A 27567-nucleotide genomic window follows, 5' to 3' on the forward strand; every position below is an offset into this window, starting at 1 on the left:
ACAGTAGGTGTCCCCAGTGGACCCGCAGGTAAAGTGTCAGCTCATCTGGCAGGACTGTTTGGAGCCTGGAATGGTGGTGAGAGAGGAGGCGGAGGGGCAGGTGTGGCACTTGTCAAGGAGGGAGATCAATGGGGAAGAGTGACTGGACAAATAGAGAGTGATCCCTAAGGAAAGCAGAGATCTGGAGGGCTGTAGGGTGTGAGAGGGGTAAGATGTGTTTAGTGGTGTAAGATTTATGTTTATGTTGCTCTTGAGAATGATGTTTACTGTATCTAACACAGCAAAAGGCGGAGCTTAGGAGGGTTAATGGCACCTAACGGCGGCTTCTTTGCTTGCATCTTCAGAAACAGCTCTATTTCCATCTTTAATATCTCTATTTTTCCCTTTCTGGGTTATTTTGAAGACCCTGGCCTGGAGTTACATAGAACATAGAACATAGAAAAGTACAGCACAGTACAGGCCCTTCAGCCCACAATGTTGTGCTGACCCTCAAACCCTGCCTCCCATATAAGCCCCCACCTTAAATTCCTCCATATACCTGTCCAGTAGTCTCTTAAACTTTTCTAGTGTATCTGCCTCCACCACTGACTCAGGCAGTGCATTCCACGCACCAACCACTTTCTGAGTAAAAAACCTTCCTCTAATATCCCCCTTGAACTTCCCACACCTTACCTTAAAGCCATGTCCTCTTGTATTGAGCAGTGGTGCCCTAGGGAAGAGGCGCTGGCTACCCACTCTATCTATTCCTCTTATTATCTTGTACACCTCTATCATGCCTCCTCTCATCCTCCTTCTCTCCAAAGAGTAAAGCCCTAGCTCCCTTAATCTCTGATCATAATGCATACTCTCTAAACCAGGCAGCATCCTGGTAAATCTCCTCTGTACTCTTTCCAATGCTTCCACATCCTTCTTATAGTGAAGTGACCAGAACCGGACACGGTACTCCAAGTGTGGCCTAACCAGAGTTTTATAGAGCTGCATCATTACATCGCGACTCTTAAACTCTATCCGTGACTTATGAAAGCTAACACCCCATAAGCTTTCTTATCTACCCTATCCACCTGTGAGGCAACTTTCAGGGATCTGTGGACATGTACCCCCAGATCCCCCCTGCTCCTCCACACTACCAAGTATCCTGCCATTTACTTTGTACTCTGCCTTGGAGTTTGTTCTTCCAAAGTGTACCACCTCACACTTCTCCGGGTTGAACGCCATCTGCCACTTCTCAGCCCACTTCTGCATCCTATTATGGTTATGGTCCATGTGCAGGTTGATGGGACTAGGCAGAAGAACAGTTTAGCATAGAATAGATGGGCCAAAGGGCCTGTTTCTGCGCTGTAGTGCTCTTTGCCTCTAGGATTCCATCCCAGCTCACCAGAGTCTGTACATCTCAGTGATATAAATCTGATTGCTGATTGCCATATCAATATACCTGATTGATATTTAAAATGGAGTAAGATCTTTCACAACTTCAAGACAGAAATTTCCTTCTGTCTTGAAATTGTAATGAGCTCTTCAGGCTTGTACAGGGAGCTGGAGAGCGTTGGATGCCAAGGTTTTTTAGAGCACCTGAATTAGTTAATTGTTGTTGACAAGAATCTTTAATCATTTAGAATTCCTTATGTTCTTTTTCTTCCCAGTGACCCACTCTTTGTAATGTGGTCTCCTGGTGTTTTCTGTTTAAGCTTGTTAAGCTTATTTTGATGGGCTCAGGGATTCCGTGTTACTTCTGTTACTTAAGCGGATGCCAGATTAGTGCTAGTCGCGGGGTCCTAGGTTTGAGAACGTTACTTATCGGGGTGTCGCTTGGCCGAGCCACTGATATTCTGTTGGAGTTCTTAAAAGTAAGCTCTAGTCGCTGTCTCTACATTGTCTTTCCTCCTGTCTTGTCTGTCTGTCTTTCCTCCTCTCTTGTGTTCTGACACTGCCTGTGCACTGCATGACAGAAATCTGCTAAAACTAAATTTGTAAATGATGTCTCAGAGGCAGAGTTTGTCAGGTGACATCTCCCCTGAGGCTTGCACTGTTCTTTACTCTCTTTTGTTGGATGCTGATGCTTTTGTAATCCTGAGGTTCTTCAGAAGTCAAGAATGAGGTATGAAATTGATTGCTAATGATCATTTTATTAAGAACAAGGAAACAGAGGATGAAGAAGCACTGAGAAGAACTTCTCACACCAGACTACTGATAGCAAAAATTCCATTGATAACAATTAACCAATAAGACAGCCAGATCCAAGTAGTGTAACACCTGCCGCCGAAACAAAGAAATTTCCAGAAAAATAGAGAGGCAACTGTAACCACTGGAAATATATTTAATGCAGAGGTTGATTGGGTTCTTGATTAGGCAGAGCATCAAAGTTTATGGGAAGAGCAGGATAATGGGGTTGAGAAGGATAATAAATCAGACATGATCAAATGGTCGAGCAGACTGGATGGAGTGAATGGCATAATTCTGCTCTTATGTCTTAGGGTCTTGTGATGTTATGGATTCTCACCATCTGGTACATCCCTTTTATGTTAATACCATCGGGGAGGGGTTACTGAAACCTGAAGACCCACACTCAGCGATTCAGGAAGTTTCTTCTCCTTTACCAACAGATTTCTGAATTGCCCTTGAACCCATCAACACTATCTCATCTTTCCTTTTGCACTCTTTATTTAGTTTGTTTGTTATGTGCTGTATCGTATGACATCATCATTGTGTGCTGTATCGTTTGACGTCATCATTATGTGCCATAGCGTATGATGGGGATGATCAGGGTCTTTCCATCACCATGATTGTTCTTGGCAAATTTTTCTACAGAAGTAGTTTGCCATTGACTTCTTCTGGGAAGTGTCTTTACAAGATGGGTGACCCCTGCCATTATCAATACTCTTCAGAGATTGTCTGCCTGGTGTGAGTGGTCGCATAACCAGGGCTTGTGATGTGCACCAGCTGCTCATACGACCATCCATCACATGCTCCCATGGCTTTATGTGACCCTGATTGGGAGGCTAAGCAGGTGCTACACCTTGCCCAAGGGTGACCTGCAGGCTAGCGGAGTGAAGGAGCACCTCACACCTCCTTTGGTAGAGATGCATCTCCTCCCCAACACTATTTATTTATTTTGTAATTTGCAGTAATTTTTATGTCTTACCTTTGACTGTGTTACATGAGGGCAATTGGACTGACAATTCTTTTCTACAAGAACTGCTACAGACTCAGTGGATGGTTCTAGAGGTCGCTTCCTACAGTGGGGGAGTCTAGGACCAGTCGGCACCGCTACAGAATAGATGGACAGCTGTGGAGGCCAAGTCATTGAGTATATTTAGAGCAAATGCTTATTGGTTCTTGCTTAGCCAGAGTAGCAAAGTTTGCGGTGAGAAGGCAGGAGAATGGGATTGAGGGAGATAATAACTCAGCCATGACCGAACGGCGGTTCAGACCTGATGGGCCGAATGGCCTAATATCTTCTCATCTTATGGTCTGTGAACAAGTCACTGAACAATTGTACACAGTTGATAAGCATAAGAAAGTTAAACCACAAGAAACATAACACTCCTACACACCTATCCAACCCCAGGTTGAATGCATGCTTGTGTTCTGGTGGAACAGGTCCCCTCAGTTAAAACCTACTTGTGTTTTCCCCTCTGTAACGTGCGGAGCACTAATGGAGTAAAGCACGAACAATGTTGACTTTGTAACCACCTTGTCTGAGTCAGTGGATTCCAGTCTCGAGGAAAGTACACTAACTCCAGTGTACTGTTGACCACAAAATACCAGGGCATGATTCCCATGCCACATCACAAAGTCCCATTTCCCAGTCGGACTGCCTGAAAAAACCCGGACAAGCAGAGTGCAAAGTAAACGCATTTGAATAATGTTTTTGTAGTGCCACGCTGACACTGCTTGGATTAGCAAGTATAACTCTTGATTTGAAGCTGTCAGATTTAATGTGGCGCAGATAAATTCCAGGAGAGAGTAATAAAAATACTTGAGGCCTTGAAGGAACATTCATCAATGTTTGAGCTTAGAGTACTTCTCTTTCAGTTGATAGATAATGTACCTCTTTCATTTGTACCACAGTCAAGATTTTGATGTATTTTCCCTCACAAAGCAGGAAAATAATTAATAAAGGACTTGATAAATTCAAAGCAACATACACAAAATGCTGGAGGAACTCAGCAGGTCAAGCAGCATCTACGGAGAGGAATAACCAATCGACATTTTGTCCTGAGACCCTTCATCAGGACTGAGAGAGAAGGGGGGAGATGTCTGAATTAAATGGTGGGGGAGGGGAAAGGGGCAAGCTGGAAGGTCATAGGAGAAGCCAGGTGGATGGGAAAGGTCAAGGGCTGGAGAAGAAAGAATCTGACTGGGGAAAAGAATAAGGGAAAGGGAAGGAGGGGGTATCCAGGGGGAAGTAATAGGCAGGTGAGTAGGTCAATGCGGTGAATAGAGGTGGGGGGGGGAAATATTATTCATTAGAAGGAGAAATTGATATTTATACCATCAGGTTGGAAGGTACCCAGATGGAATATAAGGTGTTGCTCCTCCACCCTGAGGGTGGCTTCATCTTGGCACAAGAGGAGGCCATGGATTGACACATCGGAATGGGAATGGGAATTAAAAAGTTTGGCCACCAGGAAGTCCCACTCGTGGCGGATGAAGCGGAGGAGCTCGACGAAACAGTCCCCCAATTTCACCAGCTTTTGGGTGAAAGGTTGGGGACTCAATTTGATTATTTTGTGGAGTTTGCAGCATCTCAAATCCGTTTATTGTGACTGATCTATGTTAACAGCAAAATACACTTATCTGTATTAAGCATAGAGCAAAAGACAAACTGTTGAGGGAACTCGGTGAGTCAGGCAGTATCTGTGAAGGGAAATGGACAATTGATGTTTCGGGTCAAGACCTTTCATTTGGATTGAAAGAATGTAGGGTTCCCAACCTAGGGTGCATGGACCCCTTGGTGAATGGTAGCGGTCCAGGCCATAAATAGGTTGGGACCCCTGAAAAGAGTGGAAGGATGATAGCCAGTATAAAAAGGTAGAGGAATGTGTTACGGCCACTGATAGGTGGATCCAGGTGAGGAAGGGTTTTAGATAGGTGGAATCAGGTGGCGGAGGGAGGAGTAGAGATAAAGACCGCCAAAAGTAATGGATAAGGCCGAGTCCATCACAAGAAAAGCCCTCCCCATCATTGACAACATCTACAAGGGGCACTGCCACAGGAGGGCAGCACCATTACTAAGAAACCCACCCCTGCCCACTGCCCCACCAACCCCAGCATCCAAGCCATGCTCTCTTCTCACTGCTGCCATCAGGAAAGAGGTTACAGGAGTCTTTGGTCCTACACCATCAGGTTCAGGAACAGCTATTACCCTACACCCATCGGGTTCCTGAAGCAGCCTGGATAACTCCGCTCACCTTAACTCTGAACAGATCACTGAGCACAACCAATGGATTGAGTCACTTTCAAGGACTCTACAACCTATGACTACAACTAGAGGTCGTGGGTTAAGGGTGAAAGGTGAAAAGTTTAAGGGGAACATGAGGCAAAACTTCTTCACTCAGAGAGTCACGAAAATGTGGAACGAGCTGCCAGGTGGTGCACGCAAGCTTGTTTTCGAGGTTTAAGCAAAGTTTGGAAAGGTACACGGATGGCGGGGGTATGGAGGGTTATGGTCCCGGTGCAAATCAATGGGAGTAGGCAGTTTAAATGGTTTGGCATGGACTAGATGGGCCGAAGGGCCTGTTTCTATGCTGTACTTTTCCATGACTCTGTAACTTATGTTTTCTGTGTTATTTATTTATTTATCATTTGTTTATTTTTGTATTTGTTTAGTTTATCTTCTTTTACACATTGGTTGTTTGTCCTACCTCAGAGCAGAGTTAAGGGGTCTTTCATGTCCAACTAAGTTCTCAATTACCTACCTCAAGGATGACTGAGGATGAATTTGATCACCCTTGGTTACTTAGGCATCTAATTCCGATGTTCCTACAAGAGGGAAGAATACAGAAGGATGATCTTGTTTCACAGTACAGTGGCGTACTGCTGTTACTGTGCCAATGATCACCAATTCCTGCTGCTGCCTCTGAGGAGTTTGTATGTCCTCTCCGTGGCCCACTGCATTTCCTCTGGGTGCTCCAGTTTCCACCTGCATTCCAAAATAAAATGCAGAGTTAGATTTAGCGATTTGTGGGCATGCTATGTTCCGTGACTGGCCGCTATTCGACATGCCAAGGGTTTGGCCCGAGAGTCTCGATCGTGTTCGGAAGCCTAAGATCTCGGGGCTCTGGAGACGGGCGGATCAAGGGTCCGTGTCACGGCTGGAGACCTGTGCGTTGTCGCGGAGGCCGGAAAATCTTTTGCTGTGGGCCTGAAGACCCGAGGTCTTTGTGATCTTTGGACACAGAGCTCAGAAAAAATGACAAAACAGACTTATAACATCATAAACCAGCGGGCTGGTGTTATGTCTCCTGCCCGCTGTGAAAATGGGAGACACCTTCCTCTCCCTTGTCAGGGAGAGAGAGAACCTGTGGGTTGTCGAATTTCAGATGAAGTGCGAAGCTTTTGGGGTAACTGTGGTCTGTGTCTTTGCTATGGCTTAGCCCACGCTTGGGCTCGGTGATGGTATCGGTGCGGTTTTTTTGCTGGTGGGGGAAGCAGGGAATCGTTGCTCGCTGCCACTTACATGCAGGATGGGGGGAGCTATGTGGGGGGACTTTGGGGTTCTCACATTTAACTGCCATTCATTCTTTGGGGCACTCCTCTGTTTTCGTAGATGTTTTGCAAAGAAAAAGCATTTCAGGAAGTATACTTCTAAGTTGCTGGTGAACGCAGCAGGCCAGGCAGCATCTCTAGGAAGAGGTACAGTCGACGTTTCGGGCCGAGACCCCTCATCAGGACTAACTGAAGGAAGATTTACTACTAGTAAATCTCTTACTAGCTCTTCCTTCAGTTAGTCCTGACGAGGGGTCTCAGCCCGAAACGTCGACTGTACCTCTTCCTAGAGATGCTGCCTGGCCTGCTGCGTTCACCAGCAAGTTATATGTATGTTGCTTGAATTTCCAGCATCTGCAGAATTCCTCGTGTTCAGGAAGTATACTGTATACATTTCTCTGACATTAAACTTGACCTTTGAACCTTTGAACCTATGTTGGCATCTTAAACATGGCGAAACATGCGGGCCGTCGAGCAGAATCCCCGCTGATTTCATTTGATGCAAGCATGATGCATTTCATTGTGTTTCAACATACATATGACCAATAAAAGCTGATCTTTAATATAATCTAATGTCTTGGAAAATCTCGCCATCTCTTCAACCTTTCAAAGCAGCAGGAATTCCCCAGAGCCTGAATGATGAGACAGGCTTGGATTTTGAATCAGGCGGACTCAGGAGGGAAGGCACAGTGGAGATAGAGACACAGGCTGTGTTCCGGGAACTGCCACTCTGTGTGTCTCTGTTGGATGAGTCAGCAGTGTAGCAGTTGGCACAACACCTTAAGGCACCAGCACTCACTGACCAGGGTTCAATTCCTGGAGGGGATCCAGTGGGAGGAGTGTGTGGGTGATGGACGGATGGGAACAGTGGGGGGAGGGGACCCAGTGGGAGGGGTGTGTGGGTGACAGACAGATGGGAACAGTGGGAGGGGTGTGTGTGCGATGGACAGATGGGAACAGTGGGGGGAGGGGACCCAGTGGGACGGGTGTGTGGGTGATGGACAGATGGGAACAGTGGGGGGGGACCCAGTGGGAGGGGTGTGTGGGTGATGGACAGATGGGAACAGTGGGGGGAGGGGGACCCAGTGGGAGGGGTGTGTGGGTGATGGACAGATGGAGTGGGTGGAGGAAGGAAAGAAACACGGTGATGGGAGCTGGGATAGGTGTTGGAGGAACTGGGGAGATCAGGAGGAGATAGAAATGGGCAAGAGGTGGAGAAGATTACCTGAAGTTGGAAAATTCAGTGTTTAAGCAGTTGGATTGTAGCTGACCCTGGGAGCTCATGAGGTTCTGTTCCTCTAGTTTACGTTTAGCTTCACCCTAGTAAAGGAGGAAGCCAAAGACAGACAGTGCATTTTACGAAAGGAGAGAGGAATTAAAATGACTGGTAACTGGGAGGTGTAGAAGACCGCGGTGCATGGGAAGAAGGTGTTCTGCAAAGTGGTCGCCCCGCTCTCATTCACTTGGTCTCAAAAATGTAGAGGAGGTCATATCAGGAGCACCAGGTGCAAAGGACAAGAGTGAGATGTACATGAATGTGGCTGAGTGATGGTGAATGTGGATGGGTGATGGTTAATGTGGATGGGTGATGGTGAATGTGGATGAGTGATGGTGAATGTAGATGGGTGATGGTGAATGTGGATGGGTGATGGTGAATGTGGATGGTGATGGTGAATGTGGATGGGTGATGGGAAATGTGGATGGGTGATGGTTAATGTAGATGGGTGATGGGGAATGTGGATTGGTGATGGCTAATGTGGATGGGTGGTGGTGAATGTGGATTGGTGATGGTGAATGTGGATGGGTGATGGGGAATGCGGATGGGTGATGGTTATTGTGGATGGGTGATGGTTAATGTAGATGGGTGATGGGGAATGTGGATTGGTGATGGCTAATGTGGATGGGTGATGGGGAATGTGGATGGGTGATGGTTAATGTAGATGGGTGATGGTGAATGTGGATTGGTGATGGTGAATGTAGATGGGTGATATTTAATGTGGATGGGTGATGGTGAATGTGGATGGGTGATGGTTAATGTGGATGGGTGGTGGTTAATGTGGATGTCTGATGGTTAATGTGGATGGGTGATGGTGAATGTGGATTGGTGATGGTGAATGTGGATGGGTGATGGTGAATGTGGATGGGTGGTGGTGAATGTGGATGGGTGGTGGTTAATGTGGATGGGTGATGGTGAATGTAGATGGTGATGGTGAATGTGGATGGGTGATGGTGAATGTAGATGGGTGATGGTGAATGTGGATGGTGATGGTGAATGTGGATGGGTGGTGGTGAATGTGGATGGGTGATGGTTAATGTGGATGGGTGATGGGGAATGTAGATGGGTGATGGTGAATGTGGATGGGTGATGGCGAATGTGGATGTGTGATGGTGAATGTGGATGGGTGATGGTTAATGTGGATGGGTGGTGGTTAATGTGGATGTCTGATGGTTAATGTGGATGGGTGATGGTGAATGTGGATTGGTGATGGTGAATGTGGATGGGTGATGGTGAATGTGGATGGGTGGTGGTGAATGTGGATGGGTGGTGGTTAATGTGGATGGGTGATGGTGAATGTAGATGGGTGATGGTGAATGTGGATGGGTGATGGTGAATGTAGATGGGTGATGGTGAATGTGGATGGTGATGGTGAATGTGGATGGGTGGTGGTGAATGTGGATGGGTGATGGTTAATGTGGATGGGTGATGGGGAATGTAGATGGGTGATGGTGAATGTGGATGGGTGATGGCGAATGTGGATTGGTGATGGTGAATGTGGATGTGTGATGGTGAATGTGGATGGGTGATGGTGAATGTGGATGGGTGGTGGTTAATGTGGATGGGTGGTGGTGAATGTGAATGGGTGATGGTGAATGTGGATGGGTGATGGTGAATGTGGATTGGTGATGGTGAATGTAGATGGGTGATGGTGAATGTGGATGGGTGATGGTGAATGTAGATGGGTGATGGTGAATGTGGATTGGTGATGGTGAATGTGGATGGGTGATGGTGAATGTGGATGGGTGGTGGTTAATGTGGATGGGTGATGGTGAATGTGGATGGGTGCTGGTGAATGTGGATGGTGCTGGTGAAGTAGATGGGTGATGGGAAATGTGGATGGGTGATGGGGAATGTGGATGGGTGGTGGTGAATGTGGATGAGTGATGGTGAATGTGGATGGGTGATGGGGAATGTTGATGGCTGATGGTGAATGTGGATGGGTGGTGGTTAATGTAGATGGGTGATGGTGAATGTGGATGGGTGATGGTGAATGTGGATGGTGATGGTAAATGTGGATGGGTGATGGGAAATGTGGATGGGTGATGGGAAATGTGGATGGGTGATGGGGAATGTGGATGGGTGGTGGTGAATGTGGATGAGTGATCGTGAATGTGGATGGGTGATGGAGAATGTCGATGGCTGATGGTGAATGTGGATGGGTGGTGGTTAATGCGGATGGGTGATGGTGAATGTGGATGGGTGATGGTGAATGTGGATGTGTGATGGTGAATGTGGATGGGTGATGGTTAATGTGGATGGGTGATGGGGAATGTAGATGGGTGATGGTGAATGTGGATGGGTGATGGTGAATGTGGATTGGTGATGGCTAATGTGGATGGGTGATGGGAAATGTGGATGGGTGATGGTTAATGTGGATGGGTGATGGTGAATGTCGATGGGTGATGGTGAATGTAGATGGGTGATGGTGAATGTGGATGGGTGATGGTTAATGTGGATGGGTGGTGGTTAATGTGGATGTCTGATGGTTAATGTGGATGGGTGATGGTGAATGTGGATTGGTGATGGTGAATGTGGATGGGTGATGGTGAATGTGGATGGGTGATGGTTAATGTGGATATGTGATGGTGAATGTGGATGGGTGATGGTGAATGTGGATGGGTGATGGGGAATGTCGATGGCTGATGGTGAATGTGGATGGGTGGTGGTTAATGTGGATGGGTGATGGTGAATGTGGATGAGTGATGGTGAATGTAGTTGGGTGATGGTGAATGTGGATGGGTGATGGTGAATGTGGATGGTGATGGTGAATGTGGATGGGTGATGGGAAATGTGGATGGGTGATGGTGAATGTGGATGAGTGATGGTGAATGTGGATGGGTGATGGGGAATGTTGATGGCTGATGGTGAATGTGGATGGGTGGTGGTTAATGTGGATGGGTGATGATGAATGTGGATGAGTGATGGTGAATGTAGATGGGTGATGGTGAATGTGGATGGGTGATGGTGAATGTGGATGGGTGATGGTTAATGTGGATGGGTGATGGGGAATGTAGATGGGTGATGGTGAATGTGGATGGGTGATGGTGAATGTGGATATGTGATGGTGAATATGAATGGGTGATGGTGAATGTGGATGGGTGATGGTTAATGTGGATGGGTGATGGTGAATGTGGTTGGGTGATGGTGAATATGAATGGGTGATGGTGAATGTGGATGGGTGATGGTTAATGTGGATGGGTGATGGTGAATGTGGATGGGTGATGGTGAATGTGGATGGGTGATGGTTAATGTGGATGGGTGATGGGGAATGTAGATGGGTGATGGTGAATGTGGATGGGTGATGGTGAATGTGGATATGTGATGGTGAATATGGATGGGTGATGGTGAATGTGGATGGGTGATGGTTAATGTGGATGGGTGATGGTGAATGTGGATGTGTGATGTTGAATGTGGATGGGTGATGGTGAATGTGGATGGGTGGTGGTTAATGTGGATGGGTGGTGGTGAATGTGAATGGGTGATAGGGAATGTGGATGGTGATGGTAAATGTGGATGGGTGATGGTTAATGTGGATGTGTGATGGGGAATGTGGATGGGTGATGTGTGAATATGGATGGGTGGTGGTTAATGTGGATGGGTGGTGGTGAATGTGGATTGGTGATGGTGAATGTGGATGGGTGATGGTGAATGTAGATGGGTGATGGTGAATGTGGATGGGTGGTGGTGAATGTGGATTGGTGATGGTGAATGTGGATGGGTGATGGTGAATGTAGATGGGTGATGGTGAATCTGGATGGGTGGTGGTTAATGTGGATGGGTGGTGGTGAATGTGGATGGGTGATGGTGAATGTGGATGGGTGCTGGTGAATGTGGATGGGTGATGGTTAATGTGGATGGGTGGTGGTGAACGTGGATGGGTGATGGTGAATGTGGATGGGTGATGGTGAATGTAGATGGGTGGTTGTGAATTTGGATGGGTGATGGTGAATGTGGATGGGTGGTGGTTAATGTGGATGGGTGATGGTGAATGTGGATGCGTGCTGGTGAATGTGGATGGGTGATGGTTAATGTGGATGGGTGGTGGTGAACGTGGATGGGTGATGGTGAATGTGGATGGGTGATGGTGAATGTAGATGGGTCGTTGTGAATGTGGATGGGTGATGGTTAATGTGGATGGGTGATGGTGAATGTGGATGGGTGATGGTTAATGTGGATGGGTGATGGTGAATATGGATGGGTGATGGTGAATGTGGATGGGTGATGGTTAATGTGGATGGGTGATGGTGAATGTGGATGTGTGATGTTGAATGTGGATGGGTGATGGTGAATGTGGATGGGTGGTGGTTAATGTGGATGGGTGGTGGTGAATGTGAATGGGTGATAGGGAATGTGGATGGTGATGGTAAATGTGGATGGGTGATGGTTAATGTGGATGTGTGATGGGGAATGTGGATGGGTGATGGTGAATATGGATGGGTGGTGGTTAATGTGGATGGGTGGTGGTGAATGTGGATGGGTGGTGGTGAATGTGGATTGGTGATGGTGAATGTGGATGGGTGATGGTGAATGTAGATGGGTGATGGTGAATGTGGATGGGTGGTGGTGAATGTGGATTGGTGATGGTGAATGTGGATGGGTGCTGGTGAATGTGGATTGGTGATGGTTAATGTGGATGGGTGGTGGTGAACGTGGATGGGTGATGGTGAACGTGGATGGGTGATGGTGAATGTAGATGGGTGGTTGTGAATGTGGATGGGTGATGGTGAATGTTGATGGGTGGTGGTTAATGTGGATGGGTGATGGTGAATGTGGATGGGTGCTGGTGAATGTGGATGGGTGATGGTTAATGTGGATGGGTGATGGTGAATGTGGATGTGTGATGGTGAATGTGGATGGGTGATGGTTAATGTGGATGGGTGATAGGGAATGTAGATGGGTGATGGTGAATGTGGATGGGTGATGGTGAATGTGGATATGTGATGGTAAATATGGATGGGTGATGGTGAATGTGGATGGGTGATGGTTAATGTGGATGGGTGATGGTGAATGTGGATGGGTGATGGTTAATGTGGATGGGTGGTGGTGAATGTGGATGGGTGGTGGTTAATGTGGATGGATGGTGGTGAATGTGAATGGGTGATAGGGAATGTGGATGGTGATGGTGAATGTGGATGGGTGATGGTTAATGTGGATGTGTGATGGGGAATGTGGATGGGTGATGGTGAATATGGATGGGTGGTGGTTAATGTGGATGGGTGGTGGTGAATGTGGATGGGTGGTAGTGAATGTGGATGGGTGGTGGTTAATGTGGATGGGTGGTGGTGAATGTGGATTGGTGATGGTGAATGTGGTTGGGTGATGGTGAATGTAGATGGGTGATGGTGAATGTGGATGGGTGGTGGTGAATGTGGATGGGTGATGGTTAATGTGGATGGGTGATGGGGAATGTAGATGGGTGATGGTGAATGTGGATGGGTGATGGCGAATGTGGATTGGTGATGGTGAATGTGGATGTGTGATGGTGAATGTGGATGGGTGATGGTGAATGTGGATGGGTGGTGGTTAATGTGGATGGGTGGTGGTGAATGTGAATGGGTGATAGGGAATGTGGATGGGTGATGGTTAATGTAGATGGGTGATGGTGAATGTGGATTGGTGATGGTGAATGTGGATGGGTGATGGTGAATGTAGATGGGTGATGGTGAATGTGGATTGGTGATGGTGAATGTGGATGGGTGATGGTGAATGTGGATGGGTGGTGGTTAATGTGGATGGGTGATGGTGAATGTGGATGGGTGCTGGTGAATGTGGATGGTGCTGGTGAAGTGGATGGGTGATGGGAAATGTGGATGGGTGATGGGGAATGTGGATGGGTGGTGGTGAATGTGGATGAGTGATGGTGAATGTGGATGGGTGATGGAGAATGTTGATGGCTGATGGTGAATGTGGATGGGTGGTGGTTAATGTAGATGGGTGATGGTGAATGTGGATGAGTGCTGGTGAATGTAGATGGGTGATGGTGAATGTGGATGGGTGATGGTGAATGTGGATGGTGATGGTAAATGTGGATGGGTGATGGGAAATGTGGATGGGTGATGGGGAATGTGGATGGGTGATGGTGAATATGAATGGGTGATGGTGAATGTGGATGGGTGATGGTTAATGTGGATGGGTGATGGTGAATGTGGATGGGTGATGGTTAATGTGGATGGGTGATGGGGAATGTAGATGGGTGATGGTGAATGTGGATGGGTGATGGTGAATGTGGATATGTGATGGTGAATATGGATGGGTGATGGTGAATGTGGATGGATGATGGTTAATGTGGATGGGTGATGGTGAATGTGGATGTGTGATGTTGAATGTTGATGGGTGATGGTGAATGTGGATGGGTGGTGGTTAATGTGGATGGGTGGTGGTGAATGTGAATGGGTGATAGGGAATGTGGATGGTGATGGTAAATGTGGATGGGTGATGGTTAATGTGGATGTGTGATGGGGAATGTGGATGGGTGATGTGTGAATATGGATGGGTGGTGGTTAATGTGGATGGGTGGTGGTGAATGTGGATTGGTGATGGTGAATGTGGATGGGTGATGGTGAATGTAGATGGGTGATGGTGAATGTGGATGGGTGGTGGTGAATGTGGATTGGTGATGGTGAATGTGGATGGGTGATGGTGAATGTAGATGGGTGATGGTGAATGTGGATGGGTGGTGGTTAATGTGGATGGGTGGTGGTGAATGTGGATGGGTGATGGTGAATGTGGATGGGTGCTGGTGAATGTGGATGGGTGATGGTTAATGTGGATGGGTGGTGGTGAACGTGGATGGGTGATGGTGAATGTGGATGGGTGATGGTGAATGTAGATGGGTGGTTGTGAATTTGGATGGGTGATGGTGAATGTGGATGGGTGGTGGTTAATGTGGATGGGTGTTGGTGAATGTGGATGGGTGCTGGTGAATGTGGATGGGTGATGGTTAATGTGGATGGGTGGTGGTGAACGTGGATGGGTGATGGTGAATGTGGATGGGTGATGGTGAATGTAGATGGGTCGTTGTGAATGTGGATGGGTGATGGTTAATGTGGATGGGTGATGGTGAATGTGGATGGGTGATGGTTAATGTGGATGGGTGATGGTGAATATGGATGGGTGATGGTGAATGTGGATGGGTGATGGTTAATGTGGATGGGTGATGGTGAATGTGGATGTGTGATGTTGAATGTGGATGGGTGATGGTGAATGTGGATGGGTGGTGGTTAATGTGGATGGGTGGTGGTGAATGTGAATGGGTGATAGGGAATGTGGATGGTGATGGTAAATGTGGATGGGTGATGGTTAATGTGGATGTGTGATGGGGAATGTGGATGGGTGATGGTGAATATGGATGGGTGGTGGTTAATGTGGATGGGTGGTGGTGAATGTGGATGGGTGGTGGTGAATGTGGATTGGTGATGGTGAATGTGGATGGGTGATGGTGAATGTAGATGGGTGATGGTGAATGTGGATGGGTGGTGGTGAATGTGGATTGGTGATGGTGAATGTGGATGGGTGCTGGTGAATGTGGATGGGTGATGGTTAATGTGGATGGGTGATGGTGAATGTGGATGTGTGATGGTGAATGTGGATGGGTGATGGTTAATGTGGATGGGTGATAGGGAATGTAGATGGGTGATGGTGAATGTGGATGGGTGATGGTGAATGTGGATATGTGATGGTAAATATGGATGGGTGATGGTGAATGTGGATGGGTGATGGTTAATGTGGATGGGTGATGGTGAATGTGGATGGGTGATGGTTAATGTGGATGGGTGATGGTGAATGTGGATGGGTGGTGGTTAATGTGGATGGATGGTGGTGAATGTGAATGGGTGATAGGGAATGTGGATGGTGATGGTGAATGTGGATGGGTGATGGTTAATGTGGATGTGTGATGGGGAATGTGGATGGGTGATGGTGAATATGGATGGGTGGTGGTTAATGTGGATGGGTGGTGGTGAATGTGGATGGGTGGTAGTGAATGTGGATGGGTGGTGGTTAATGTGGATGGGTGGTGGTGAATGTGGATTGGTGATGGTGAATGTGGTTGGGTGATGGTGAATGTAGATGGGTGATGGTGAATGTGGATGGGTGGTGGTGAATGTGGATGGGTGATGGTTAATGTGGATGGGTGATGGGGAATGTAGATGGGTGATGGTGAATGTGGATGGGTGATGGCGAATGTGGATTGGTGATGGTGAATGTGGATGTGTGATGGTGAATGTGGATGGGTGATGGTGAATGTGGATGGGTGGTGGTTAATGTGGATGGGTGGTGGTGAATGTGAATGGGTGATAGGGAATGTGGATGGGTGATGGTTAATGTAGATGGGTGATGGTGAATGTGGATTGGTGATGGTGAATGTGGATGGGTGATGGTGAATGTAGATGGGTGATGGTGAATGTGGATTGGTGATGGTGAATGTGGATGGGTGATGGTGAATGTGGATGGGTGGTGGTTAATGTGGATGGGTGATGGTGAATGTGGATGGGTGCTGGTGAATGTGGATGGTGCTGGTGAAGTGGATGGGTGATGGGAAATGTGGATGGGTGATGGGGAATGTGGATGGGTGGTGGTGAATGTGGATGAGTGATGGTGAATGTGGATGGGTGATGGAGAATGTTGATGGCTGATGGTGAATGTGGATGGGTGGTGGTTAATGTAGATGGGTGATGGTGAATGTGGATGAGTGCTGGTGAATGTAGATGGGTGATGGTGAATGTGGATGGGTGATGGTGAATGTGGATGGTGATGGTAAATGTGGATGGGTGATGGGAAATGTGGATGGGTGATGGGGAATGTGGATGGGTGGTGGTGAATGTGGGTGAGTGATCGTGAATGTGGATGGGTGATGGAGAATGTCGATGGCTGATGGTGAATGTGGATGGGTGGTGGTTAATGTGGATGGGTGATGGTGAATGTGGATGGGTGATGGTGAATGTGGATGTGTGATGGTGAATGTGGATGGGTGATGGTTAATGTGGATGGGTGATGGGGAATGTAGATGGGTGATGGTGAATGTGGATGGGTGATGGTGAATGTGGATTGGTGATGGCTAATGTGGATGGGTGATGGGAAATGTGGATGGGTGATGGTTAATGTGGATGGGTGGTTGTTAATGTGGATGTCTGATGGTTAATGTGGATGGGTGATGGTGAATGTGGATTGGTGATGGTGAATGTGGATGGGTGATGGTGAATGTGGATGGGTGATGGTTAATGTGGATATGTGATGGTGAATGTGGATGGGTGATGGTGAATGTGGATGGGTGATGGGGAATGTCGATGGCTGATGGTGAATGTGGATGGGTGGTGGTTAATGTGGATGGGTGATGGTGAATGTGGATGAGTGATGGTGAATGTAGTTGGGTGATGGTGAATGTGGATGGGTGATGGTGAATGTGGATGGTGATGGTGAATGTGGATGGGTGATGGTGAATGTAGATGGGTGGTTGTGAATTTGGATGGGTGATGGTGAATGTGGATGGGTGGTGGTTAATGTGGATGGGTGATGGTGAATGTGGATGGGTGCTGGTGAATGTGGATGGGTGATGGTTAATGTGGATGGGTGGTGGTGAACGTGGATGGGTGATGGTGAATGTGGATGGGTGATGGTGAATGTAGATGGGTCGTTGTGAATGTGGATGGGTGATGGTTAATGTGGATGGGTGATGGTGAATATGGATGGGTGATGGTGAATGTGGATGGGTGATGGTTAATGTGGATGGGTGATGGTGAATGTGGATGTGTGATGTTGAATGTGGATGGGTGATGGTGAATGTGGATGGGTGGTGGTTAATGTGGATGGGTGATGGTGAATGTGGATGGGTGCTGGTGAATGTGGATGGGTGATGGTTAATGTGGATGGGTGGTGGTGAACGTGGATGGGTGATGGTGAATGTGGATGGGTGATGGTGAATGTAGATGGGTCGTTGTGAATGTGGATGGGTGGTGGTTAATGTGGATGGGTGATGGTGAATGTGGATGGGTGATGGTTAATGTGGATGGGTGATGGTGAATATGGATGGGTGATGGTGAATGTGGATGGGTGATGGTTAATGTGGATGGGTGATGGTGAATGTGGATGTGTGATGTTGAATGTGGATGGGTGATGGTGAATGTGGATGGGTGGTGGTTAATGTGGATGGGTGGTGGTGAATGTGGATTGGTGATGGTGAATGTGGATGGGTGATGGTGAATGTAGATGGGTGATGGTGAATGTGGATGGGTGGTGGTGAATGTGGATTGGTGATGGTGAATGTGGATGGGTGATGGTGAATGTAGATGGGTGATGGTGAATCTGGATGGGTGGTGGTTAATGTGGATGGGTGGTGGTGAATGTGGATGGGTGATGGTGAATGTGGATGGGTGCTGGTGAATGTGGATGGGTGATGGTTAATGTGGATGGGTGGTGGTGAACGTGGATGGGTGATGGTGAATGTGGATGGGTGATGGTGAATGTAGATGGGTGGTTGTGAATTTGGATGGGTGATGGTGAATGTGGATGGGTGGTGGTTAATGTGGATGGGTGATGGTGAATGTGGATGCGTGCTGGTGAATGTGGATGGGTGATGGTTAATGTGGATGGGTGGTGGTGAACGTGGATGGGTGATGGTGAATGTGGATGGGTGATGGTGAATGTAGATGGGTCGTTGTGAATGTGGATGGGTGATGGTTAATGTGGATGGGTGATGGTGAATGTGGATGGGTGATGGTTAATGTGGATGGGTGATGGTGAATATGGATGGGTGATGGTGAATGTGGATGGGTGATGGTTAATGTGGATGGGTGATGGTGAATGTGGATGTGTGATGTTGAATGTGGATGGGTGATGGTGAATGTGGATGGGTGGTGGTTAATGTGGATGGGTGGTGGTGAATGTGAATGGGTGATAGGGAATGTGGATGGTGATGGTAAATGTGGATGGGTGATGGTTAATGTGGATGTGTGATGGGGAATGTGGATGGGTGATGGTGAATATGGATGGGTGGTGGTTAATGTGGATGGGTGGTGGTGAATGTGGATGGGTGGTGGTGAATGTGGATTGGTGATGGTGAATGTGGATGGGTGATGGTGAATGTAGATGGGTGATGGTGAATGTGGATGGGTGGTGGTGAATGTGGATTGGTGATGGTGAATGTGGATGGGTGCTGGTGAATGTGGATTGGTGATGGTTAATGTGGATGGGTGGTGGTGAACGTGGATGGGTGATGGTGAACGTGGATGGGTGATGGTGAATGTAGATGGGTGGTTGTGAATGTGGATGGGTGATGGTGAATGTTGATGGGTGGTGGTTAATGTGGATGGGTGATGGTGAATGTGGATGGGTGCTGGTGAATGTGGATGGGTGATGGTTAATGTGGATGGGTGATGGTGAATGTGGATGTGTGATGGTGAATGTGGATGGGTGATGGTTAATGTGGATGGGTGATAGGGAATGTAGATGGGTGATGGTGAATGTGGATGGGTGATGGTGAATGTGGATATGTGATGGTAAATATGGATGGGTGATGGTGAATGTGGATGGGTGATGGTTAATGTGGATGGGTGATGGTGAATGTGGATGGGTGATGGTTAATGTGGATGGGTGGTGGTGAATGTGGATGGGTGGTGGTTAATGTGGATGGATGGTGGTGAATGTGAATGGGTGATAGGGAATGTGGATGGTGATGGTGAATGTGGATGGGTGATGGTTAATGTGGATGTGTGATGGGGAATGTGGATGGGTGATGGTGAATATGGATGGGTGGTGGTTAATGTGGATGGGTGGTGGTGAATGTGGATGGGTGGTAGTGAATGTGGATGGGTGGTGGTTAATGTGGATGGGTGGTGGTGAATGTGGATTGGTGATGGTGAATGTGGTTGGGTGATGGTGAATGTAGATGGGTGATGGTGAATGTGGATGGGTGGTGGTGAATGTGGATGGGTGATGGTTAATGTGGATGGGTGATGGGGAATGTAGATGGGTGATGGTGAATGTGGATGGGTGATGGCGAATGTGGATTGGTGATGGTGAATGTGGATGTGTGATGGTGAATGTGGATGGGTGATGGTGAATGTGGATGGGTGGTGGTTAATGTGGATGGGTGGTGGTGAATGTGAATGGGTGATAGGGAATGTGGATGGGTGATGGTTAATGTAGATGGGTGATGGTGAATGTGGATTGGTGATGGTGAATGTGGATGGGTGATGGTGAATGTAGATGGGTGATGGTGAATGTGGATTGGTGATGGTGAATGTGGATGGGTGATGGTGAATGTGGATGGGTGGTGGTTAATGTGGATGGGTGATGGTGAATGTGGATGGGTGCTGGTGAATGTGGATGGTGCTGGTGAAGTGGATGGGTGATGGGAAATGTGGATGGGTGATGGGGAATGTGGATGGGTGGTGGTGAATGTGGATGAGTGATGGTGAATGTGGATGGGTGATGGAGAATGTTGATGGCTGATGGTGAATGTGGATGGGTGGTGGTTAATGTAGATGGGTGATGGTGAATGTGGATGAGTGCTGGTGAATGTAGATGGGTGATGGTGAATGTGGATGGGTGATGGTGAATGTGGATGGTGATGGTAAATGTGGATGGGTGATGGGAAATGTGGATGGGTGATGGGGAATGTGGATGGGTGATGGTGAATATGAATGGGTGATGGTGAATGTGGATGGGTGATGGTTAATGTGGATGGGTGATGGTGAATGTGGATGGGTGATGGTTAATGTGGATGGGTGATGGGGAATGTAGATGGGTGATGGTGAATGTGGATGGGTGATGGTGAATGTGGATATGTGATGGTGAATATGGATGGGTGATGGTGAATGTGGATGGATGATGGTTAATGTGGATGGGTGATGGTGAATGTGGATGTGTGATGTTGAATGTTGATGGGTGATGGTGAATGTGGATGGGTGGTGGTTAATGTGGATGGGTGGTGGTGAATGTGAATGGGTGATAGGGAATGTGGATGGTGATGGTAAATGTGGATGGGTGATGGTTAATGTGGATGTGTGATGGGGAATGTGGATGGGTGATGTGTGAATATGGATGGGTGGTGGTTAATGTGGATGGGTGGTGGTGAATGTGGATTGGTGATGGTGAATGTGGATGGGTGATGGTGAATGTAGATGGGTGATGGTGAATGTGGATGGGTGGTGGTGAATGTGGATTGGTGATGGTGAATGTGGATGGGTGATGGTGAATGTAGATGGGTGATGGTGAATGTGGATGGGTGGTGGTTAATGTGGATGGGTGGTGGTGAATGTGGATGGGTGATGGTGAATGTGGATGGGTGCTGGTGAATGTGGATGGGTGATGGTTAATGTGGATGGGTGGTGGTGAACGTGGATGGGTGATGGTGAATGTGGATGGGTGATGGTGAATGTAGATGGGTGGTTGTGAATTTGGATGGGTGATGGTGAATGTGGATGGGTGGTGGTTAATGTGGATGGGTGTTGGTGAATGTGGATGGGTGCTGGTGAATGTGGATGGGTGATGGTTAATGTGGATGGGTGGTGGTGAACGTGGATGGGTGATGGTGAATGTGGATGGGTGATGGTGAATGTAGATGGGTCGTTGTGAATGTGGATGGGTGATGGTTAATGTGGATGGGTGATGGTGAATGTGGATGGGTGATGGTTAATGTGGATGGGTGATGGTGAATATGGATGGGTGATGGTGAATGTGGATGGGTGATGGTTAATGTGGATGGGTGATGGTGAATGTGGATGTGTGATGTTGAATGTGGATGGGTGATGGTGAATGTGGATGGGTGGTGGTTAATGTGGATGGGTGGTGGTGAATGTGAATGGGTGATAGGGAATGTGGATGGTGATGGTAAATGTGGATGGGTGATGGTTAATGTGGATGTGTGATGGGGAATGTGGATGGGTGATGGTGAATATGGATGGGTGGTGGTTAATGTGGATGGGTGGTGGTGAATGTGGATGGGTGGTGGTGAATGTGGATTGGTGATGGTGAATGTGGATGGGTGATGGTGAATGTAGATGGGTGATGGTGAATGTGGATGGGTGGTGGTGAATGTGGATTGGTGATGGTGAATGTGGATGGGTGCTGGTGAATGTGGATGGGTGATGGTTAATGTGGATGGGTGATGGTGAATGTGGATGTGTGATGGTGAATGTGGATGGGTGATGGTTAATGTGGATGGGTGATAGGGAATGTAGATGGGTGATGGTGAATGTGGATGGGTGATGGTGAATGTGGATATGTGATGGTAAATATGGATGGGTGATGGTGAATGTGGATGGGTGATGGTTAATGTGGATGGGTGATGGTGAATGTGGATGGGTGATGGTTAATGTGGATGGGTGATGGTGAATGTGGATGGGTGGTGGTTAATGTGGATGGATGGTGGTGAATGTGAATGGGTGATAGGGAATGTGGATGGTGATGGTGAATGTGGATGGGTGATGGTTAATGTGGATGTGTGATGGGGAATGTGGATGGGTGATGGTGAATATGGATGGGTGGTGGTTAATGTGGATGGGTGGTGGTGAATGTGGATGGGTGGTAGTGAATGTGGATGGGTGGTGGTTAATGTGGATGGGTGGTGGTGAATGTGGATTGGTGATGGTGAATGTGGTTGGGTGATGGTGAATGTAGATGGGTGATGGTGAATGTGGATGGGTGGTGGTGAATGTGGATGGGTGATGGTTAATGTGGATGGGTGATGGGGAATGTAGATGGGTGATGGTGAATGTGGATGGGTGATGGCGAATGTGGATTGGTGATGGTGAATGTGGATGTGTGATGGTGAATGTGGATGGGTGATGGTGAATGTGGATGGGTGGTGGTTAATGTGGATGGGTGGTGGTGAATGTGAATGGGTGATAGGGAATGTGGATGGGTGATGGTTAATGTAGATGGGTGATGGTGAATGTGGATTGGTGATGGTGAATGTGGATGGGTGATGGTGAATGTAGATGGGTGATGGTGAATGTGGATTGGTGATGGTGAATGTGGATGGGTGATGGTGAATGTGGATGGGTGGTGGTTAATGTGGATGGGTGATGGTGAATGTGGATGGGTGCTGGTGAATGTGGATGGTGCTGGTGAAGTGGATGGGTGATGGGAAATGTGGATGGGTGATGGGGAATGTGGATGGGTGGTGGTGAATGTGGATGAGTGATGGTGAATGTGGATGGGTGATGGAGAATGTTGATGGCTGATGGTGAATGTGGATGGGTGGTGGTTAATGTAGATGGGTGATGGTGAATGTGGATGAGTGCTGGTGAATGTAGATGGGTGATGGTGAATGTGGATGGGTGATGGTGAATGTGGATGGTGATGGTAAATGTGGATGGGTGATGGGAAATGTGGATGGGTGATGGGGAATGTGGATGGGTGGTGGTGAATGTGGGTGAGTGATCGTGAATGTGGATGGGTGATGGAGAATGTCGATGGCTGATGGTGAATGTGGATGGGTGGTGGTTAATGTGGATGGGTGATGGTGAATGTGGATGGGTGATGGTGAATGTGGATGTGTGATGGTGAATGTGGATGGGTGATGGTTAATGTGGATGGGTGATGGGGAATGTAGATGGGTGATGGTGAATGTGGATGGGTGATGGTGAATGTGGATTGGTGATGGCTAATGTGGATGGGTGATGGGAAATGTGGATGGGTGATGGTTAATGTGGATGGGTGGTTGTTAATGTGGATGTCTGATGGTTAATGTGGATGGGTGATGGTGAATGTGGATTGGTGATGGTGAATGTGGATGGGTGATGGTGAATGTGGATGGGTGATGGTTAATGTGGATATGTGATGGTGAATGTGGATGGGTGATGGTGAATGTGGATGGGTGATGGGGAATGTCGATGGCTGATGGTGAATGTGGATGGGTGGTGGTTAATGTGGATGGGTGATGGTGAATGTGGATGAGTGATGGTGAATGTAGTTGGGTGATGGTGAATGTGGATGGGTGATGGTGAATGTGGATGGTGATGGTGAATGTGGATGGGTGATGGTGAATGTAGATGGGTGGTTGTGAATTTGGATGGGTGATGGTGAATGTGGATGGGTGGTGGTTAATGTGGATGGGTGATGGTGAATGTGGATGGGTGCTGGTGAATGTGGATGGGTGATGGTTAATGTGGATGGGTGGTGGTGAACGTGGATGGGTGATGGTGAATGTGGATGGGTGATGGTGAATGTAGATGGGTCGTTGTGAATGTGGATGGGTGATGGTTAATGTGGATGGGTGATGGTGAATATGGATGGGTGATGGTGAATGTGGATGGGTGATGGTTAATGTGGATGGGTGATGGTGAATGTGGATGTGTGATGTTGAATGTGGATGGGTGATGGTGAATGTGGATGGGTGGTGGTTAATGTGGATGGGTGATGGTGAATGTGGATGGGTGCTGGTGAATGTGGATGGGTGATGGTTAATGTGGATGGGTGGTGGTGAACGTGGATGGGTGATGGTGAATGTGGATGGGTGATGGTGAATGTAGATGGGTCGTTGTGAATGTGGATGGGTGGTGGTTAATGTGGATGGGTGATGGTGAATGTGGATGGGTGATGGTTAATGTGGATGGGTGATGGTGAATATGGATGGGTGATGGTGAATGTGGATGGGTGATGGTTAATGTGGATGGGTGATGGTGAATGTGGATGTGTGATGTTGAATGTGGATGGGTGATGGTGAATGTGGATGGGTGGTGGTTAATGTGGATGGGTGATGGTGAATGTGGATGTGTGATGTTGAATGTGGATGGGTGATGGTGAATGTGGATGGGTGGTGGTTAATGTGGATGGGTGGTGGTGAATGTGAATGGGTGATAGGGAATGTGGATGGTGATGGTAAATGTGGATGGGTGATGGTTAATGTGGATGTGTGATGGGGAATGTGGATGGGTGATGGTGAATATGGATGGGTGGTGGTTAATGTGGATGGGTGGTGGTGAATGTGGATGGGTGGTGGTGAATGTGGATTGGTGATGGTGAATGTGGATGGGTGATGGTGAATGTAGATGGGTGATGGTGAATGTGGATGGGTGGTGGTGAATGTGGATGGGTGCTGGTGAATGTGGATGGGTGATGGTTAATGTGGATGGGTGGTGGTGAACGTGGATGGGTGATGGTGAACGTGGATGGGTGATGGTGAATGTAGATGGGTGGTTGTGAATGTGGATGGGTGATGGTGAATGTTGATGGGTGGTGGTTAATGTGGATGGGTGATGGTGAATGTGGATGGGTGCTGGTGAATGTGGATGGGTGATGGTTAATGTGGATGGGTGATGGTGAATGTGGATGTGTGATGGTGAATGTGGATGGGTGATGGTTAATGTGGATGGGTGATAGGGAATGTAGATGGGTGATGGTGAATGTGGATGGGTGATGGTGAATGTGGATGTGTGATGGTGAATGTGGATGGGTGATGGTTAATGTGGATGGGTGATAGGGAATGTAGATGGGTGATGGTGAATGTGGATGGGTGATGGTGAATGTGGATATGTGATGGTAAATATGGATGGGTGATGGTGAATGTGGATGGGTGATGGTTAATGTGGATGGGTGATGGTGAATGTGGATGGGTGATGGTTAATGTGGATGGGTGATGGTGAATGTGGATGGGTGGTGGTTAATGTGGATGGATGGTGGTGAATGTGAATGGGTGATAGGGAATGTGGATGGTGATGGTGAATGTGGATGGGTGATGGTTAATGTGGATGTGTGATGGGGAATGTGGATGGGTGATGGTGAATATGGATGGGTGGTGGTTAATGTGGATGGGTGGTGGTGAATGTGGATGGGTGGTGGTGAATGTGGATTGGTGATGGTGAATGTGGATGGGTGATGGTGAATGTAGATGGGTGATGGTGAATGTGGATGGGTGGTGGTGAATGTGGATGGGTGCTGGTGAATGTGGATGGGTGATGGTTAATGTGGATGGGTGGTGGTGAACGTGGATGGGTGATGGTGAACGTGGATGGGTGATGGTGAATGTAGATGGGTGGTTGTGAATGTGGATGGGTGATGGTGAATGTTGATGGGTGGTGGTTAATGTGGATGGGTGATGGTGAATGTGGATGGGTGCTGGTGAATGTGGATGGGTGATGGTTAATGTGGATGGGTGATGGTGAATGTGGATGTGTGATGGTGAATGTGGATGGGTGATGGTTAATGTGGATGGGTGATAGGGAATGTAGATGGGTGATGGTGAATGTGGATGGGTGATGGTGAATGTGGATGTGTGATGGTGAATGTGGATGGGTGATGGTTAATGTGGATGGGTGATAGGGAATGTAGATGGGTGATGGTGAATGTGGATGGGTGATGGTGAATGTGGATATGTGATGGTAAGTATGGATGGGTGATGGTGAATGTGGATGGGTGATGGTTAATGTGGATGGGTGATGGTGAATGTGGATGGGTGATGGTTAATGTGGATGGGTGATGGTGAATGTGGATGGGTGGTGGTTAATGTGGATGGATGGTGGTGAATGTGAATGGGTGATAGGGAATGTGGATGGTGATGGTGAATGTGGATGGGTGATGGTTAATGTGGATGTGTGATGGGGAATGTGGATGGGTGATGGTGAATATGGATGGGTGGTGGTTAATGTGGATGGGTGGTGGTGAATGTGGATGGGTGGTAGTGAATGTGGATGGGTGGTGGTTAATGTGGATGGGTGGTGGTGAATGTGGATTGGTGATGTTGAATGTGGTTGGGTGATGGTGAATGTAGATGGGTGATGGTGAATGTGGATGGGTGATGGTTAATGTGGATGGGTGATGGTGAATGTGGATGGGTGATGGTGAATGTGGATGGGTGGTTGTTAATGTGGATGGGTGATGGTGAATGTGGATGGGTGATGGTGAATGTGGATGGGTGATGGTGAATGAACCTGGGTAGTGGTGAGGGAAGAGATGTAGGGATCACCTATGGTTTCAGGGCAATGGTCCTAAGGAGGGGCAAGCAGGGGTGCAGTGCTAATTTTTTTGGTGCCGGAGCTGCCAAAATGTTTGCCATTTCCTATATCCTCTCTCTATATATGTCACACCCAATTTGTGTACCTGCTCATTTCATTTCATATATGTATGAATAGGGCTTCTTAAAATGTCAAGCACTAAACCAAGATGAATGAAATATATGAACTCCAGAGCTCCACAGAAACATAGTGATAGTTAAGACATTAACAAGATAACAGCCTATCACTACATTTCAGTGTATAACTGGTACAATAAAGCATATAGTACTTAATTTAATAATATGACAAAGTATTGCACGGTTGCACTCACTAATTATCATAAAATATAATTATAAAGCAAGTAAAGAAAAAGACAGTGATCATGTATTTTGCCAATTTAAAAGTAATTACCTACTTATCAAATGCCACCAATGAGAAGTTTCACAATAAATTCCACAAAGGGTCAGGCATAATATGTGTTCAGCGGTCTGAAGCAACTCCTGTCCTGGTGTCATCTGCTTATCTGTGGTACTGCAGCCATGATGTGACGTACGGCTCAGGATTCCACTGAACTAGAGGAGATCCGTGTAGTTTAACAAACATAAGTGCTGATACATAATTTATGAGAATTCTTGAGCATGTTCTGTC

General features: G+C 47.6%; 1 protein-coding gene across 1 annotated transcript in view; it reads right to left on the reverse strand.

Annotated features, from left to right (window-relative positions):
- Positions 1-5644: 5644 nt before the first annotated feature.
- Positions 5645-27567, reverse strand: part of prelp (proline/arginine-rich end leucine-rich repeat protein) — a 106660-nt gene continuing 84737 nt past the window's right edge. The window contains exon 3 of the mRNA XM_072277816.1: positions 5645-6142. Within this exon, the coding sequence (XP_072133917.1) occupies positions 5946-6142 (197 nt within the window). The 3' untranslated portion in view covers positions 5645-5945. The remainder of the gene's footprint in view (positions 6143-27567) is intronic.

The sequence above is a fragment of the Mobula birostris genome, chromosome 14 (genome assembly GCF_030028105.1).
Source record: "Mobula birostris isolate sMobBir1 chromosome 14, sMobBir1.hap1, whole genome shotgun sequence".
Taxonomy (NCBI): Eukaryota; Metazoa; Chordata; class Chondrichthyes; order Myliobatiformes; family Myliobatidae; genus Mobula; species Mobula birostris.